The sequence below is a fragment of the Pterocles gutturalis genome, unplaced genomic scaffold (genome assembly GCF_000699245.1).
Source record: "Pterocles gutturalis isolate BGI_N339 unplaced genomic scaffold, ASM69924v1 scaffold10413, whole genome shotgun sequence".
Taxonomy (NCBI): Eukaryota; Metazoa; Chordata; class Aves; order Pterocliformes; family Pteroclidae; genus Pterocles; species Pterocles gutturalis.
Genome location: NW_010123060.1, coordinates 50,254 through 64,436, shown reverse-complemented (window position 1 = coordinate 64,436; position 14,183 = coordinate 50,254). Strand labels below are relative to the sequence as shown.

Here is a 14,183-nt window from a genome sequence, read left to right as displayed (position 1 = left end):
ATAAGCTGGGAGTTTTTTCAAATGGGTGCCCCCTACAGCTTAGAAAATAAACATGACAGGTTTCCCGTCTGCTGCGCGGCCATTTGCAAAAGAACAGCCCCAGCTCCCAGAAAGACAGAAGACTAATTAAGACAGGAAGACAGGCAGGTCAAACATTTGGTGTGGGGGATTTGGGACATAGGAGAGAAAAAATCATGTCACATTCCACTTTCACAGCACACTGACAGGAGGCTTCAAGCCCTTTCTCCGATTCCATTTGCTGCTCAGAGACCCTGGGCTCCCCAGTTTCTCCTCCCAGTCACAGCACCCATGTCCTAGCGCACCGCTCGCCAAACCCATACTAACTGTAAGCTGCCTCGGCGGGGGCTCCCCGTATCTGCCTGTAAGCACCTAAAAAAGATGTGTGGATGAGCGGGGCAGAGCCACAGGCACTGGAGAGCCCGGCCCCCGCAGGGAGGGTGCTGAGCACGGCGAGGCAGCGGGCACTGCCCCGGGGAGTGCTGCTCCCTCTCTTCCCACCCCATCGCTACTGGAAAGAGACCCAGCTTCTGCGTCAGATGCCACCATCAGGTGCTGGGTCATATGAATCCTCCTCCAGCTTGGCTGCCATGACTGCAGTTTGTCTGACTGCAGCTGAAATGTCACTGAGACCTTGACATATTCACCTGTTTTAACTACTTGGCTTCTGAGCCAAAGTCCACGGATGTCAAGGATTGGTTTTGACTTCAGCAGGCTTGGCTCAGGCCTCGCTCCTTGGAAGTTACATCCAGAGAAACTGAACCCTCCAGTTTTCTCATCCAGCCATGTACCCTTGGCACAGGACACAGGGTGCATAAACACAGTTCCTCTGGATTGTGATGTACCGCTGCGCTGACAGCGAAGCCAGAGCAGCCTCGTTCGCTTGTGTTTCGTTGTTGGGTTTTTTTCTGATTCTACTTTTTTTTATCTTCCCGCTGTAGTATGTTTGTAAATGTTTAAAATTCTCCAACCCTCTCAGTACACTCTGAAGTTTGGACTCTAGATTTCTTGACTGAAATGTCAAGATTGGGTTTTATGAAGGAAAACCCCATTTATGGTAGTGTCTCAAAGCCATGTCATTATCCTTCTGGCTCAGAGGTCAAAATGAGTTTTTAAAAAAAAACCAAAAAAATACAAACACCAAAACCAAACAAAACCAAAAACACCCAAACAACCCAAAACACACACAGCTTTAGAAAAGAGCTTGTCTTCCTTTTCAAATTTTTTTTTGGGGGGTGGTGGGGGAGTGATGTAAGAGAGGGAAGGAGCCACAACAACACAGCAGCTGAAGAAGGAAAATAAAAATCGACATGTTCTGGTCTTGTTTGGCCCTCAGAGGCTCTAGAGCAGGTGTCAAGTTCCCAGTGAAACAGCTTTGTCTCCCAGTACAGCCAGCCCACTGGAGCCTGTTGCCATTGCTTCTTTTTCATCAGCTGGGGCCTGATTCAGGTCTCACTGAAACCATTTTGATTTTTCCTTTTACTTTACTGTGGGTGGGATTGGACCTCTAGTGGCTGCAAAACAGCCATGTCCCCAAGAGCTTGCTTCAGCCATGTCCACAGAAGCTTGCCTGCCAGAATTAAAGTGAGTGCACAGGTCAGTGTCGTTACTCTTCTTAAAACAATTACGGTTCCTGCACAGTTGAAAGGCGTCTCATTACCAGAACCAGAATCTGGGTAACTTCTGCAGGGCTGATATTGCTCTGTGGTAGCTAGAACGAGTGACGTGACAACCATTTCTCTTGGTACACTAGCCAGCCTGCCCTGATGGATGCAGGCGGATTGTTTGAAAGCGATGCAGTCATTGGCGCTGCCCCGTGAAAGGCTCACTCGCGGACGGCTTTGAGAAGCAGGATGCTGCTCAGAGAGTGTTTGAGGAGCTTGGCCTCAACGTCTGTGGCCCATCACTCCGGATTTGTGACCTGCCAGCAAGGAGCAGGGACTCTTGCTGTTCACCTGAACAATCCGCTTCTCAAAAATAAAATAAAAGGGCACTGCTGATCAATCGCTGGCCAGTCAGCAATTGCTTTGCAGGGGTTGGCTTTTGCTTTCCTAGTCACTACTTACAAACCAGGTTTTTTTCCAATTCCAGCCATCTGTTGGTTTCCAGTCACTCCCAGGAGTGCCCCGCAGCACGCTCTGGCTAGAATGTGAGAGATTTGTTGTATCGAGACAGCCATAAAAGTGAAGGAAAACAAAGCTTGAGAAAATAAACAAGCTGCACCTCTGATTGGCAAGCCCGTCTACTTCATTCCCTTGCAATTGTACTAATCGTTAGGACTCTTGAAACATTTCCAGAGGAGAGGAAATGAAGTTGCTGAGATGGGAAAGGATATGAAATTTCCTGAGCAGACTGAGGCACAGGTGCCCAGTATCTGTGATGTTATGCAGTATTTACCAAGGGAAATGCTGCTGCTGGATTTTTTGCATGCCTCTAAAATTGTTGCATGTGCCCCCCACCACAAAAAAGTGCCACTATGTATGTATTAATGCCTCCAGCTATGAGAAGATGCTGAGGGCCAACAGCTGTGATTCTTTTATGAAGTACTTTGGCATCTGATGCCCCCCAACCCCATTCTTGCAGATTTAAGGTCAAAGGCTCTCTAAGGAGAAAGTCACATATGAAAAAAAGATCTTTGATGGAATGAAACTACAACCAGCTACTAAATCAATTGAGTAAGGAAATTCCCATTCTTTCCTCCATTCATCCAGAACCACATCTCCTGTGGGAAGCCATTATTATTTCGATGTTAAAATCCTCTTCCTGTACCAAAAAAACATTTCTGGAGCTGCAACAGCACAAAAACATTGTTTATTAAATCCATGGGAAAATAATTCCACCTCCAAAGAGCTGAATGCTAGGCCACTGTCTGTCCATTGGCCGAAGTTCTTACTTATACAGCTGGGGAGCCTGAAGAAAATGTCTGATGACATCATCACTAAGCAATATCAAATTAAGAATGTAGATCATCATTTCACTCACACATCGTTTGAGAACATTTTCAAGAAAGGAAATGAAAAGTTACATTGTTGCCACCTGTGTTGATTGCTCTTATGACTTAAAGGACCCAAATTACTTTTTCTCTATATGTTTTCAGAGAAGACAATACAAAAAAGAGAGAGGCAGTGAGCATGCAGGAATCCCCAGGGAATCAAAAGTCAGTTCCGTTTTCCAAATCCAGGGTTAGCACCTGGGTGAACATCAGAGGGAGTCTGTAGTGCCATGAAACCAAATCTCATTCAACTAAGAGCTGCAAAGGAGGTATTAGTTCTGTGCACTTTTTAATTAATTCTATTTATACACACACCCACAAGACAGTTGTTTTGTACTTCCTCAGTGGTAAAGAGTGATGAAAACATAAAATCCTATCCATTTTCTCCCTGCTCTGAATTTTGCTGCTACTGTGTTGCAGGTTAGGTTGTTCAGCCTGGTTCTGTACACATCCCTTTCTCTTTGAGTACTTGCCACTCCAATTACCTGCATGGTTTGAAATGAACATTAGGTTGCTAATTATTAGTAAGCAAACTGGGACAGATGGCTACTTAAACAAGATATTCTAGTTGTTTATTTGCAAAGCTTAATTTGCTTCGCTTTGTGCTAAAAAACATTTACTCTTGGCTTGATTTCAACATTGATGAGCATCCAAAAATGCTGCTGAACTCAGTGCATAATGCTTTTGAAATGCAGGTCTTATGCAAAATGCAATATATCACTTCCTTCCAACTACATGTCAGCAGAGCCCCAAAATAACTTGAAGTTTTACATAATGACTTTTAATTTTACTTTTCCTTTGTACACTTTTTATGGTATCGCAAGGGCTCTGAACAGCAATGTGCCCTGTGCCTCCTTGGTTAGTCCTGTGGAGCTCTCAACGGTGGGCAGAATTTGAGCCTAGCCAATACGTGGTGGGACCATTATCTTGCAAAGTTCTATCGAAAGGTCTATGAGAACGTGCGTGGAAGAGGTTATTGTCAGCACTGGGAGGGCTGTGCCTGTTCTCTTAGGAGAATGCCAACACATAAACACACTCACGTTCGCCCACCTGCTGCCTCAGCCGCTGCCCTGTGCTGCCTGTTGCCTTAGGTGGCACTGCCGGGGAACAGTGTTTGGTTTCCTCCTTACACCACTGGACACCAACTAGAGCCAGACTCCTCTCTTACGAGAGGCATTGGCTGTTGAGCCAGTTGGATTTGTTCTTGGCAAAGCCACCATACTGACAGGGACACCCGAGTGAAACAGGAAGGTTTGCCTTTTTCTGCTCTGACGTTACTGTCGCTAGTGGCTCTACTGAGAGTAGATGGCAAACTAAATGTTCATGTGTTCCAAAATTTTTCAAGCATTTCCTTCTTCTCTTTCCATTTTGGCGGAGTTTTGTTGACAGCACCCAACAGGCCAGATTACTTAACTACTCACAATACCGCATAGCAAATACATGACATACTATACACTTTTTCTTCTTCTCACTGCAAATCACAAAAGGTAACACTAGGACTCAAACAAAAACAAATTACCTCAGTAACTCCTGGAAAACTCCAGTGGTTAATCAGTTACCTTTTATTTACATATATATGCTTAATGCTGAATTAAGTTGTAAAAACCAAAGGCTGATTTATAGCCCCAGTCAGCCTTAATTAACATTGATTCCAGGGGAATAGTAAATGTGAAGCATTCACAATTGGGGTTGAACAATGAACTCACTGGGTGTTGTCCAATTTGTAGCATGATTTACATGGAAGCAAGCCCTTCTTTTTTCTAGGGTTACCCCTTTTTCATCTGGTGTTTAGGATGGGTTATATATAATCCATAGATAGGAACATTTGCTGTCAAATATTCTCCCTGATTTAGAGTTAGCCTTTACCACGGTCACTATAAATAAGGCGGAAAAAAAAACCAATTTGAGGCTTTGCAGGGATTCCTTGTTCTTGCAATGTGTCATCGCTTGTCCATTTCATGGCATTTTTACGAAGTGGCCATAATGAAAGTCAGATTAAATGTACAGGATATATACATTTAATCAACAGCCATTGGAGTCAGTAGTGCTGGAAGAGTTATAAAAGCCCCCGTGAATGCAAATTTATTGCAAAAGAATCTGCGTCTCGGTGGTAGGAATATCTGCTGAATGGTACTACCTGACACAGAACACCTAAAACTTTCAAAAGTGAATTATTTAAGTGTAAGGTTTTGCTTGTAAAGCCGCCAGCTGCTGAATTTCAAGACTTGAAACTGTTCCAAAACATGGGACTAGGTACTTTATTTGTGCACTAGAGTAAATACTCTGATTTTACTGCCAATTTAAATGCGCTCAGTTTACAGTAATGAGCTTGTATAGGCAATACCTTGTTTATAGAAAGTGGAACAGGAAGAAACTAACATTGACCATTAACAGTAGCAATTTCTCTTGCCTTCAACTCTAACTTTATGCCAAATAGATCCTTCCTATGTCCTACCTGAAATATTTGCTATTACTGCTCTTTTTCAAAATCTGTGGGATAAACGGAGCATTCAATAAAATAATCCACCTTATCGTTCCAGCCAAACTGCATTGTAGCACTCTCATAACTCCAAGGCACTAGTTCTTATTCCTATGCTGAAATGTCTTTTAAAAAACAAATATGTGTCCCCTCCACTAGCAAACCTGATGATAGGTGCTCATCCCAGCAGAATGTTGTTAACATTTTTTAGTCTTTTTAAAAAAAGAACAGGCCACTTCTATAAGGGAAGAATTGCAGTTGCCTTCGCTTCTCAGGTTCTTGTACTCAACCTGTTTTATTCTTTCAAGACAGAACAAATGAGGAACCTATGTGTTTATGTACATACTGTAACCTTACACAAACATCCTTACATTTCCTTTGGCCATCTGGTTCCTGAAGCTGCAAGCTTTTCTCCTTTCCCTCCCTCCTCAGCACATCCCCACACGCTCTGTGCGTGGAGTTAACTCCACCAAACTCAATGGAAAGGGTGACAGTAAAACCCTTCTTCCGCACAGGTCACAGATCTCAGAGTTTCTTTGTTTCACATACAGTCTAAAAAGTGACAATGATACACCGGGGGATCTTAGCTTATGGTGTTAGTCACCAGAGATCATACTGATGATTCTTTCATTGTCTTATTTTGGCTGGGTTAGCTCCAAAATGTCCTAACGGGAGACCAATGCTTCGGTTTGCAAAGCAGTGTAATCACTGAGCAGGAAGACACCACCCACAACTTGAGGAGCTTACAGTCCGAAGAAACGAACAGGTTCAAGATAAATACAGTGTGCAAAGAGAGCGATAGATGGGTAACGGTGTGGCAGGTCTTGGGTTCAGCTACCTCTGCAAACCAAAACAAAAAGGAGGGAAAGGTAAAGAAAGGACAGACTCTGAAATGGATGGGAGGGCACACAGCAAAGTGGGTGAGGGTAGAGCCGCAGGGAAGTTTCTTCTCATCAATTTATGGCTAGCTCGCTACTTGTTTCCTTCCTTCCTTACAGGTGTGTTAAAGCTTTGGCAATCCTTTCTTTAAACACTCAGCATTTTCATGCTGATGCTTTTTTTTTTTTTTTTTTTTTTTTTTGCCATCAGACAAGTTGTAAACACTTAAGTTAGAGTAATTTTTGAACTATTTAGTTGGCAGGCTGGTGCAGCTATCTTCACCGTTCTGTTCCAAGCCTAAAAATCAGCAGCTGATCTAAATCAATATCGTGCTATTCTTTGACTAAAAAAGATAGGTATTATATTCCATCCATTTCCAGATGAAAAACCTGTAATTTTTTTGTCCTGGTTTTGCGACATCAAACTTTGCTATAAAGAAAACAATCCAAAAAGGAACAACCTGACACCACTTAAGCAAAGTCCTGACACGTGAACTGTCTCCCATCACCTCCCTGAGCTCACCTGGCTGACCTGAGCCATGTCCCAGTACAAAGGTAACAGCTTCTTCATTGCACGGTAGTGAGACAGCAGAAAGTGCAAGATGAAGGAGGTGGCAAAGTACTGCTCTGGACAAGTCATTTGTGATGTTTAGTCTGCCTAATCAGTGGGACAGGTTTTTGTCCCAGCAGCTGTGGTCATTCTGTGAGGAAACTGGACTGATAGTTCACACATCATTCGTTCTTGTTCCATAGCCATGATCTGAAAAGCCAGGCCAGTCTCTGCCACCTGAATGTCTTTTTGGAACTGAGACTCCTGAATCTTTCAAAGGGTCCCTTGGCTTTCTAGTCATCCACAGGGGTAGGATCTTTATGCTGCATGGGGCTTTGCTTTGCTTTCCCCAGAGAAAGGTCCCTGTCTCTACAAACACAACTTAACCTCTCATGCAAAAAAGGGTGGTGGACGTGGCTTCTCTCTAGGGGTGAGCTCCTGCCTCCAGTGAAGTCAGCAGTGAAATTCCCATTGATTCAATGAGGGCACAACCTCACCTTACACATTTAAAGTTGTATTTCATGGAATATAGTGAAAGAATATTGATACCTAAACTCTAAGGAACCCATACAGTGCCTGGACTTTTTGAACACTTTTGTTCTTAGAAAGATTTAAAGAACAGGAAGTCTGGAAAACCTTTCACTCAGTCATTTTCCGAGTGTGACTTCTTTCATATTTGCTAATAAAGAATTGTATCCTGTTCTTGAAAGTCATTCAGTAGAAAATAACTGGTATGTATGTAGCTACCAGTAAAAATCTACTTCAAATAAACTCATTTGTCATTACCTCTCAAGACAGCTGTTGTCAGCACCATTAAAATTCAAATTAGGTTTGCCCATGACAATTAAAATGATGTCAACACTGAGAGAATTTAACAATTTCCATTGTTCCAAGCAGATAAGCAAGTTAATTCTGTGCTGCAAGCCGTCACTGTAGCCATAATCAACTGACTGTGTATTGAAGAACTGTGATGTTTGAGATTATTCAGCCCTGACTGTGTTGTATCAGTGACCAAATGTTTACTTACTGAATTGAATGATTACTCCAAATCCTTGTCTTGTCTCCAGCAGTTTCAAGGCTTTTTCTCTGCTCCATGTACTCTTTTCAGTTTATTTGTTACAGGTTTTGAACCAAATCTGAATGTCAACCAAGTTGATTTGAATTGATGTTGCTTCTGTAGTGACGCTGCCACAGAATAAAGAAAGACATCAGGCGCTGACCCTTAGCATGAACTCTTGAAAACTGTAATTTTCACAGGCATAAATAAGTTTCAACTCTTTTGTATTAGAATCTGCAGCATTTCCCAAGTTCGTTGTTATACACATTACTGTTTGTGCATGCAGGAGGACTGATAACTTTTCTTCCTTTTCTAGATTTTTATCAATAATGAGTGGCAGAATTCTGAAAGTGGGAGAATATTCCCAGTATATAATCCAGCAACAGGAGAGCAGATCTGTGAGATCCAGGAAGCTGACAAGGTAATGCATCCTGTGAATGGGTAGAAATGTCTAAATAGATCAAAGCAGCAGGTCCAGAATAGCACTTCTGGACAGTTCTGTTATTTATCACAGTTCCAAAACCCATCATGTGACTAAGGTTGCACAACAGAAACTTTCATAAGCCTGGCCATGTTATTTACCTCAGTGCCTTTGGTTTTTTTCTTCTTTCTTGACAGGTTGATACGGACAAAGCAGTGAGGGCTGCTCGCCTTGCTTTTTCTCTAGGCTCAGTTTGGAGGAGAATGGATGCATCGGAAAGAGGCCATCTTTTGGATAAGCTGGCAGACTTGGTCGAAAGAGACAGGGTAATTCTTGCTGTAAGTGGCACATGAAAATCAGCAGTCAAATCACGTGTCAGTTTTGCATTCTGAGAGTAAATTAATTCATAAATGTGTTCATATGGATTCTATTTTAAAACTACAGTCAGCTTGATGGCCAAAATGGCCAACTGTCTACTTAAGACCTGATCCAAAGCTCATAAAAGTCAACAAGAATCTTTCCATTGACTCAAATGAGCTTTAAATTGGACATCAGACAAACAAATGGGTGTGCGCACACGCGTATGCCTGTTATGTGTGCTTGGAACTTTTCTAAAATTAAAAAAAAAATGGAAACCTGGGTGAAGCGATTAGTGCAGATATTAATGAAATGGCAGGTGAAATGCTTACCCACACTCAACTGGTAACATGAACACTGGGTATTGCACTATTTCACTCACGCATGAAGCCCTCTAAACGGTGGCATTGTTAATGTTGTTTTCCGCATGTCAAGTGCTTTGAACTAAGCTGGTGAACATCTTAATTCCAGCTTTGTCAACACTTAAATCATCTTACCACCAGCGTATACTGTAAAATCGCCACAGGGAGAAGGAAGTGCACAGCAAATCAAGTTTACTCTGCCTGTCATTTGATTTGTATTTCTAGAGCCAAGTTCTTTACTGAATTGCACCGCAGGCAATGCCGTTAATTGCTCTTGGGGATGTAAGTCAGTGCAGAATTAGGTCTCCATTCTTCTCTGGAGAAACTCATTTGATGGCTGTGTTGCACATGTTTGCCCATTCTTAATGATTTCTATTAGACAGCTATTGAGAATGAGTTAAGCTACTCAACATCTTAGGATATTTTATTGGATTCTTTTTGCTAAATGATCTTAGGAACCCCTAAGAGGATAGTTTATAAGATACTTTTAAAAATAGGAATATTAACTTAAGAATAAGGACATTAGCTTGTTAATTTATGAGCTTCCCTAGAGGAGAGTTTGTTTATTTGATGGCAATAAATAAACTGGCTGTACAGTATAGATATCTCAGACCACAGCAGGAGTCTTGGCAGCCATATAGAGAAATTTTTATATTCACATCAATTATATAAAGAGGAATATATCCATTCTTCTCTTTATAGATTCAGATCATTAATATGGGGTTACAAGGAGCCCTTTCTCAGCTGTTATCATTAACATAACAGAACTTAGTTTGACAGGCATTTTTCTCTTGGCTCTTGATGAAAGCAATTTAGCATTTATATATCTGAACCAAAGACAGTGGCTATTTGGTCCAAAATACACACAGGCACATGTACATGCATGTGGATACACACACACAGACCCACAAGACAGCCACACACGTACACATGTTCTTAAAATCTTAGTCATTCCAGAGTACTCCAGAAGGAACCACTGTTTGTTTTTTTTTAAGGAAGATGCTTTTTGTTCACATTTGCAAAACAGAAGTAACAAAGGGGATCAGATAGCTGTTCTGAACCTTGTGGGTTGAGACTATGCCAAGGCATAACTGGTTGGTCTTCATTAAAATCTTTGTAATGACTGAAGAGCTGTTAAGACGGTGAGTACTTAAGTACAATAGTCTAAAAATGCTACTGTGCTTATATCTCATAATTTTTTCTTGTCCTCTAGACTATGGAATCACTGAACAGCGGCAAACCTTTCTTGCAAGCTTTCTACGTAGATCTTCAGGGAGTGATAAAAACCCTGAGGTATTATGCCGGTTGGGCAGACAAAATCCATGGAATGACCATTCCTGTAGGTAAGGGGATTAAAGCACAGGTATGCACCTAAACCTCGTCATGGCCAAATGGCTTAATAGATTACAGCTTTGTGAAAGGTAAAAGAGAACCTTGTTTTGGTCTTACAGTGTGTCAAATGTTGCTGAAGCAGATGTTTAAAAGGCTGAACTAGATGATCTTCTATAGTTTTGCCCTCCGTGTACCTCCCCAGAGTGTTTTGTTTCTTTTGCATGTGTCCATCTGAGAAGGAGATAGCTCCATACCTACATTTCAGTATTGTTACGTTTCTGAAAATAGATGCAGTATAAGCCTGACAAATACCTTGGAACACCTAAAAATAGTGTTAGCTGCCTGTGTAAGAAATGGTATGCTTACATATATATCTTGTTTATATATGTCTTCGTAATGCCTATGCAAAGCATTTTACTTGGGACTAACACTGACCCAAATTCATTTATACTTTGAGAGAGTGTGTAACGTTACTGTAGAGAACTGTACAGATGTATCAGATACATTTTTTATATATGCTTCTTCAGATTATTCAGTGGGATGAGTTTTATATTGTATGTATGAAATAAATGTTTATGAGTGCTAGCAAATCAGTTATTCTGCTCTTATTTTTTTGCTAGAGAGATAAGAAAAGAAAAAAATCCTTACCATTATTTTTATTTAACAAGTCTCTTCCTCCTGCCCCTCCCTCCCAGCTGTTTAATAAATACAGGCTGCATTTTCTGTTGCAAACGTACTCATTTGCAGTCTGGACTAGATATACTAACTGCTATAATTATGCAAAATGGCACATGAGAGCAAAGAATGATTTTATGCAGGTGCAGTCACTAAGATAAATGTACTCATCTTTTACCTGCATAAAATAAACATTTGGAAAAACAGTAAGGAAACCCAACATTTATTCTATGGATGCTTTTTGGCTTCATGGTGCACACTATTCAGTGCACATGCAGGAAGGCACCCTCACAAGTAAAATGAATTTTGCTGTTGCCCATCTATGTCTATAAAATTACATTAAGTAACATGGTATCTGCGGGACACTAGCTTGCCTCTGTACAGAAAAGCACAAAACTATGGAAGTTAGGCAAGCAGATACACTGAAAATGTGGCCCCAAAATTATCAGGAGGAAAACAGATCATGTAACTCTTATTGCACTGTTACTCATCATTGTGTTTCAGCTTATGAACATTGCAGTGTGTACTGACTGACGTTTAGCATCACCAGTGTATCTTCACCAAAGAAAGGACAACGTTATTATTTCAGGTGGAGACTCTCTTTTAAGGACTCTTGAAGATTTCCACAGTCATTTGGGCTGAGATTCATAAATCCTGGCTTTGCTGCCTGCACTTCACATTTAAATATGCACAAGTGCGGAACATACCATAAATTCATATATTCAGCAAATTTCCTGTTCCCTAATCCCTTTCTCCCTGGTCAGTGAATGCCTCCTTCTCACTTCTTAGCCCTGCAGGTACACAGAATTTAGGTCAGTCACCAAAAGGCATTGCCAGGTTAAGGACAATAAATATTCTCTGCTTATTCTTGTCCTCAAGTAGAGTATCATGAAAACCCTGATTTTTTTCAGTGAGGTGGGCTACACTGGGGGAAAGCACATTTTCAGCAGACCTTCCTAATTGCAAACTTCTTTAGTGCTAACACCAGTAGTGTAGAATCGTAAGTCCATTCTCAGATTTTCAGGCTATCAATTAGTTCTTCCCCTTGGTTTAACACTCCTCTCTATTCCTCTAGTTTCGCACCATAAATTTGTCATTCTCATAAAGCTACCTTAGAGCAAGGCCACTGTTAAACAACGCTCCTCTTTACATTTACTTACCATCAGCTCATCAAAGGAAACCAAACAAGACAACAAAACGAAAATAAAAACCCCATTAAATCTCCTCTTCCTGTTCAGTGTGCTAGTAAATCTGAAACCTCCCAATCTTTCATATGTTTCTGTTGAGGTTTTCTTTTCCTCTAAAATAAAAACAGGCGAGTGATAGACAAGTAGAAGAAGAACAGTGCGTTTTACAGACACATTCCTTTTAGTCCCAGAGCTGCTAAAACCTTCAGACTGCCCTTTGCTTGCTCCCATGCCTAAAGCCTTGATGATTTAAATTAAAACAGAATGAGGCAAGACCAGAAACTGTTAAACTAATAAACAGAATGCAAGCAAAAATGTATCTTTAAATCCATATAGGATATGATACAGCTTGAAGAACCAACTCGGCTCTCCTCGACCCCTTGTTTGCTGTGTGAGGCATAGGACTGTATTGTGATTGTTACTCAAATAAAATCCAGGACAGAGACTCCTGATGGAAACTGAGCAAACACATCTGTGGAAGGTATAGCTGTCCCAAAGTGAGATCCCTGGATAAACGGAGCTTTCTTTCTGATTAAAAAATAAAAATCTTTGGGCCAGGTGCTAAGCAGCTGCAAATTGATCTGGCTGTATTAATATCAGTGAGGACCGAAGAGTGCAGTTTACATCAGCTGAGAAATATATTTTAAAAAAAACACTTTTAAAGACAAATTTTTAGACTGAATATGGGATCAGACTGTCAGATCCCTCTTGGGCAATGTTCTTCTGGCTGCCAGCTAGTAGAAGGATACGAGTGACAATCATCAGCAATAGCATCTTAGAATAAGTGTAATTAGCGTAACTTGTATAAACTAATCATAAAACTCTCACACATTTGAAAAGTCTTCTATTTAATTTCTGTGCACAGGGGAGCTTCCTATGCTCACTGCTCAGAAAAAGTGATTCACTTCATCAATCTTGAGTTATTTTGCCATGGTAACAGCTTATTTTACGTTATGGACTACGTGGCTCTTAGGTACAGATTTGGCCTGTCCAGAGGCATCTGAAGCTTCTGAATAACTTCAGGTCGTGTATGTTCACAAAGATATTGTTAGAAAGCAACCTCAAGAATCTCATCTTAACAGTAACGCTGTGGATGATGAAAGTTCTGAAACTTTGGAAGTAGGTGTCAGAGGGCAGCTGTCTAGAGTCTAGTGGAAGAAAGCAGGGCAAGCAACTCTGCATGGGAGGTATTGCTCTGCGGAAAGAAGGTTCTGCCTACGTTCGATAGAATTAACCACCATTTGTCTGACTTGGCAAGCAGGTCCAGGTTATCTATAACTTTATGTTATGAAGCACGCAGCCATGTGGCAATGATTATGCAGTGACAATCTAAAGTCAGACAGTGCTAATATAACTGTGTTACTGTTATGTTGTCATCATCCTTCTCGCTGAGAATCCACCTCTCACAGTACTACCAAGTACAAGCTGGTATTTTTAGCTGACTCCCCCATGTGCCTCTTGAGCACTTAAGACAGTTTTGCCTGGATATAATTCTCTGTATTTTGACTTCTACTTTACTTCTGTCTGGTCTGATGATTCTTCCTATGGTCTGTGAACCACTGCTAGAATCTGTGAAAGATAATCCAGAAAATCAAATTGATCATCTCGATTTGTGAAACAAATATTCTCATCTCCACTAGGAAGTTGTTAAGCATCTAGAGATCAAAACTGCGCAATGACATTTTGACAATGCAGAACAGACTGATTGACTCTCTTCTTCCTCCTTTTCCTGATGTGAATCTCTTTTCTCTCTCTTCCTCCCTCCGTTATTTCCTCTGTTCAGTCCTTTGTCTTGGTTGCAGACTATTGTTACTGCTCTCACAACTATTCTGTATCTGTCCCCCAGCTGATGTATTAGCTACTCTAGCTCAGGTT

General features: G+C 41.1%; 1 protein-coding gene across 3 annotated transcripts in view; it reads left to right on the top strand.

The window, feature by feature from the left end:
- ALDH1A2 (aldehyde dehydrogenase 1 family, member A2) overlaps positions 1–14,183 on the top strand; it is a 56,178-nt gene that overhangs the window by 15,445 nt on the left and 26,550 nt on the right. For 2 of the 3 annotated variants that reach the window (XM_010077757.1, XM_010077758.1), the window contains exons 2-4: positions 8,291–8,395; positions 8,593–8,733; positions 10,328–10,457. In XM_010077757.1, the coding sequence (XP_010076059.1) occupies positions 8,291–8,395; positions 8,593–8,733; positions 10,328–10,457 (376 nt within the window). Of the gene's footprint in view, positions 1–8,290; positions 8,396–8,592; positions 8,734–10,327; positions 10,458–14,183 lie in introns of those variants that run through there. The other variant, XM_010077759.1, reaches the window with a different exon arrangement.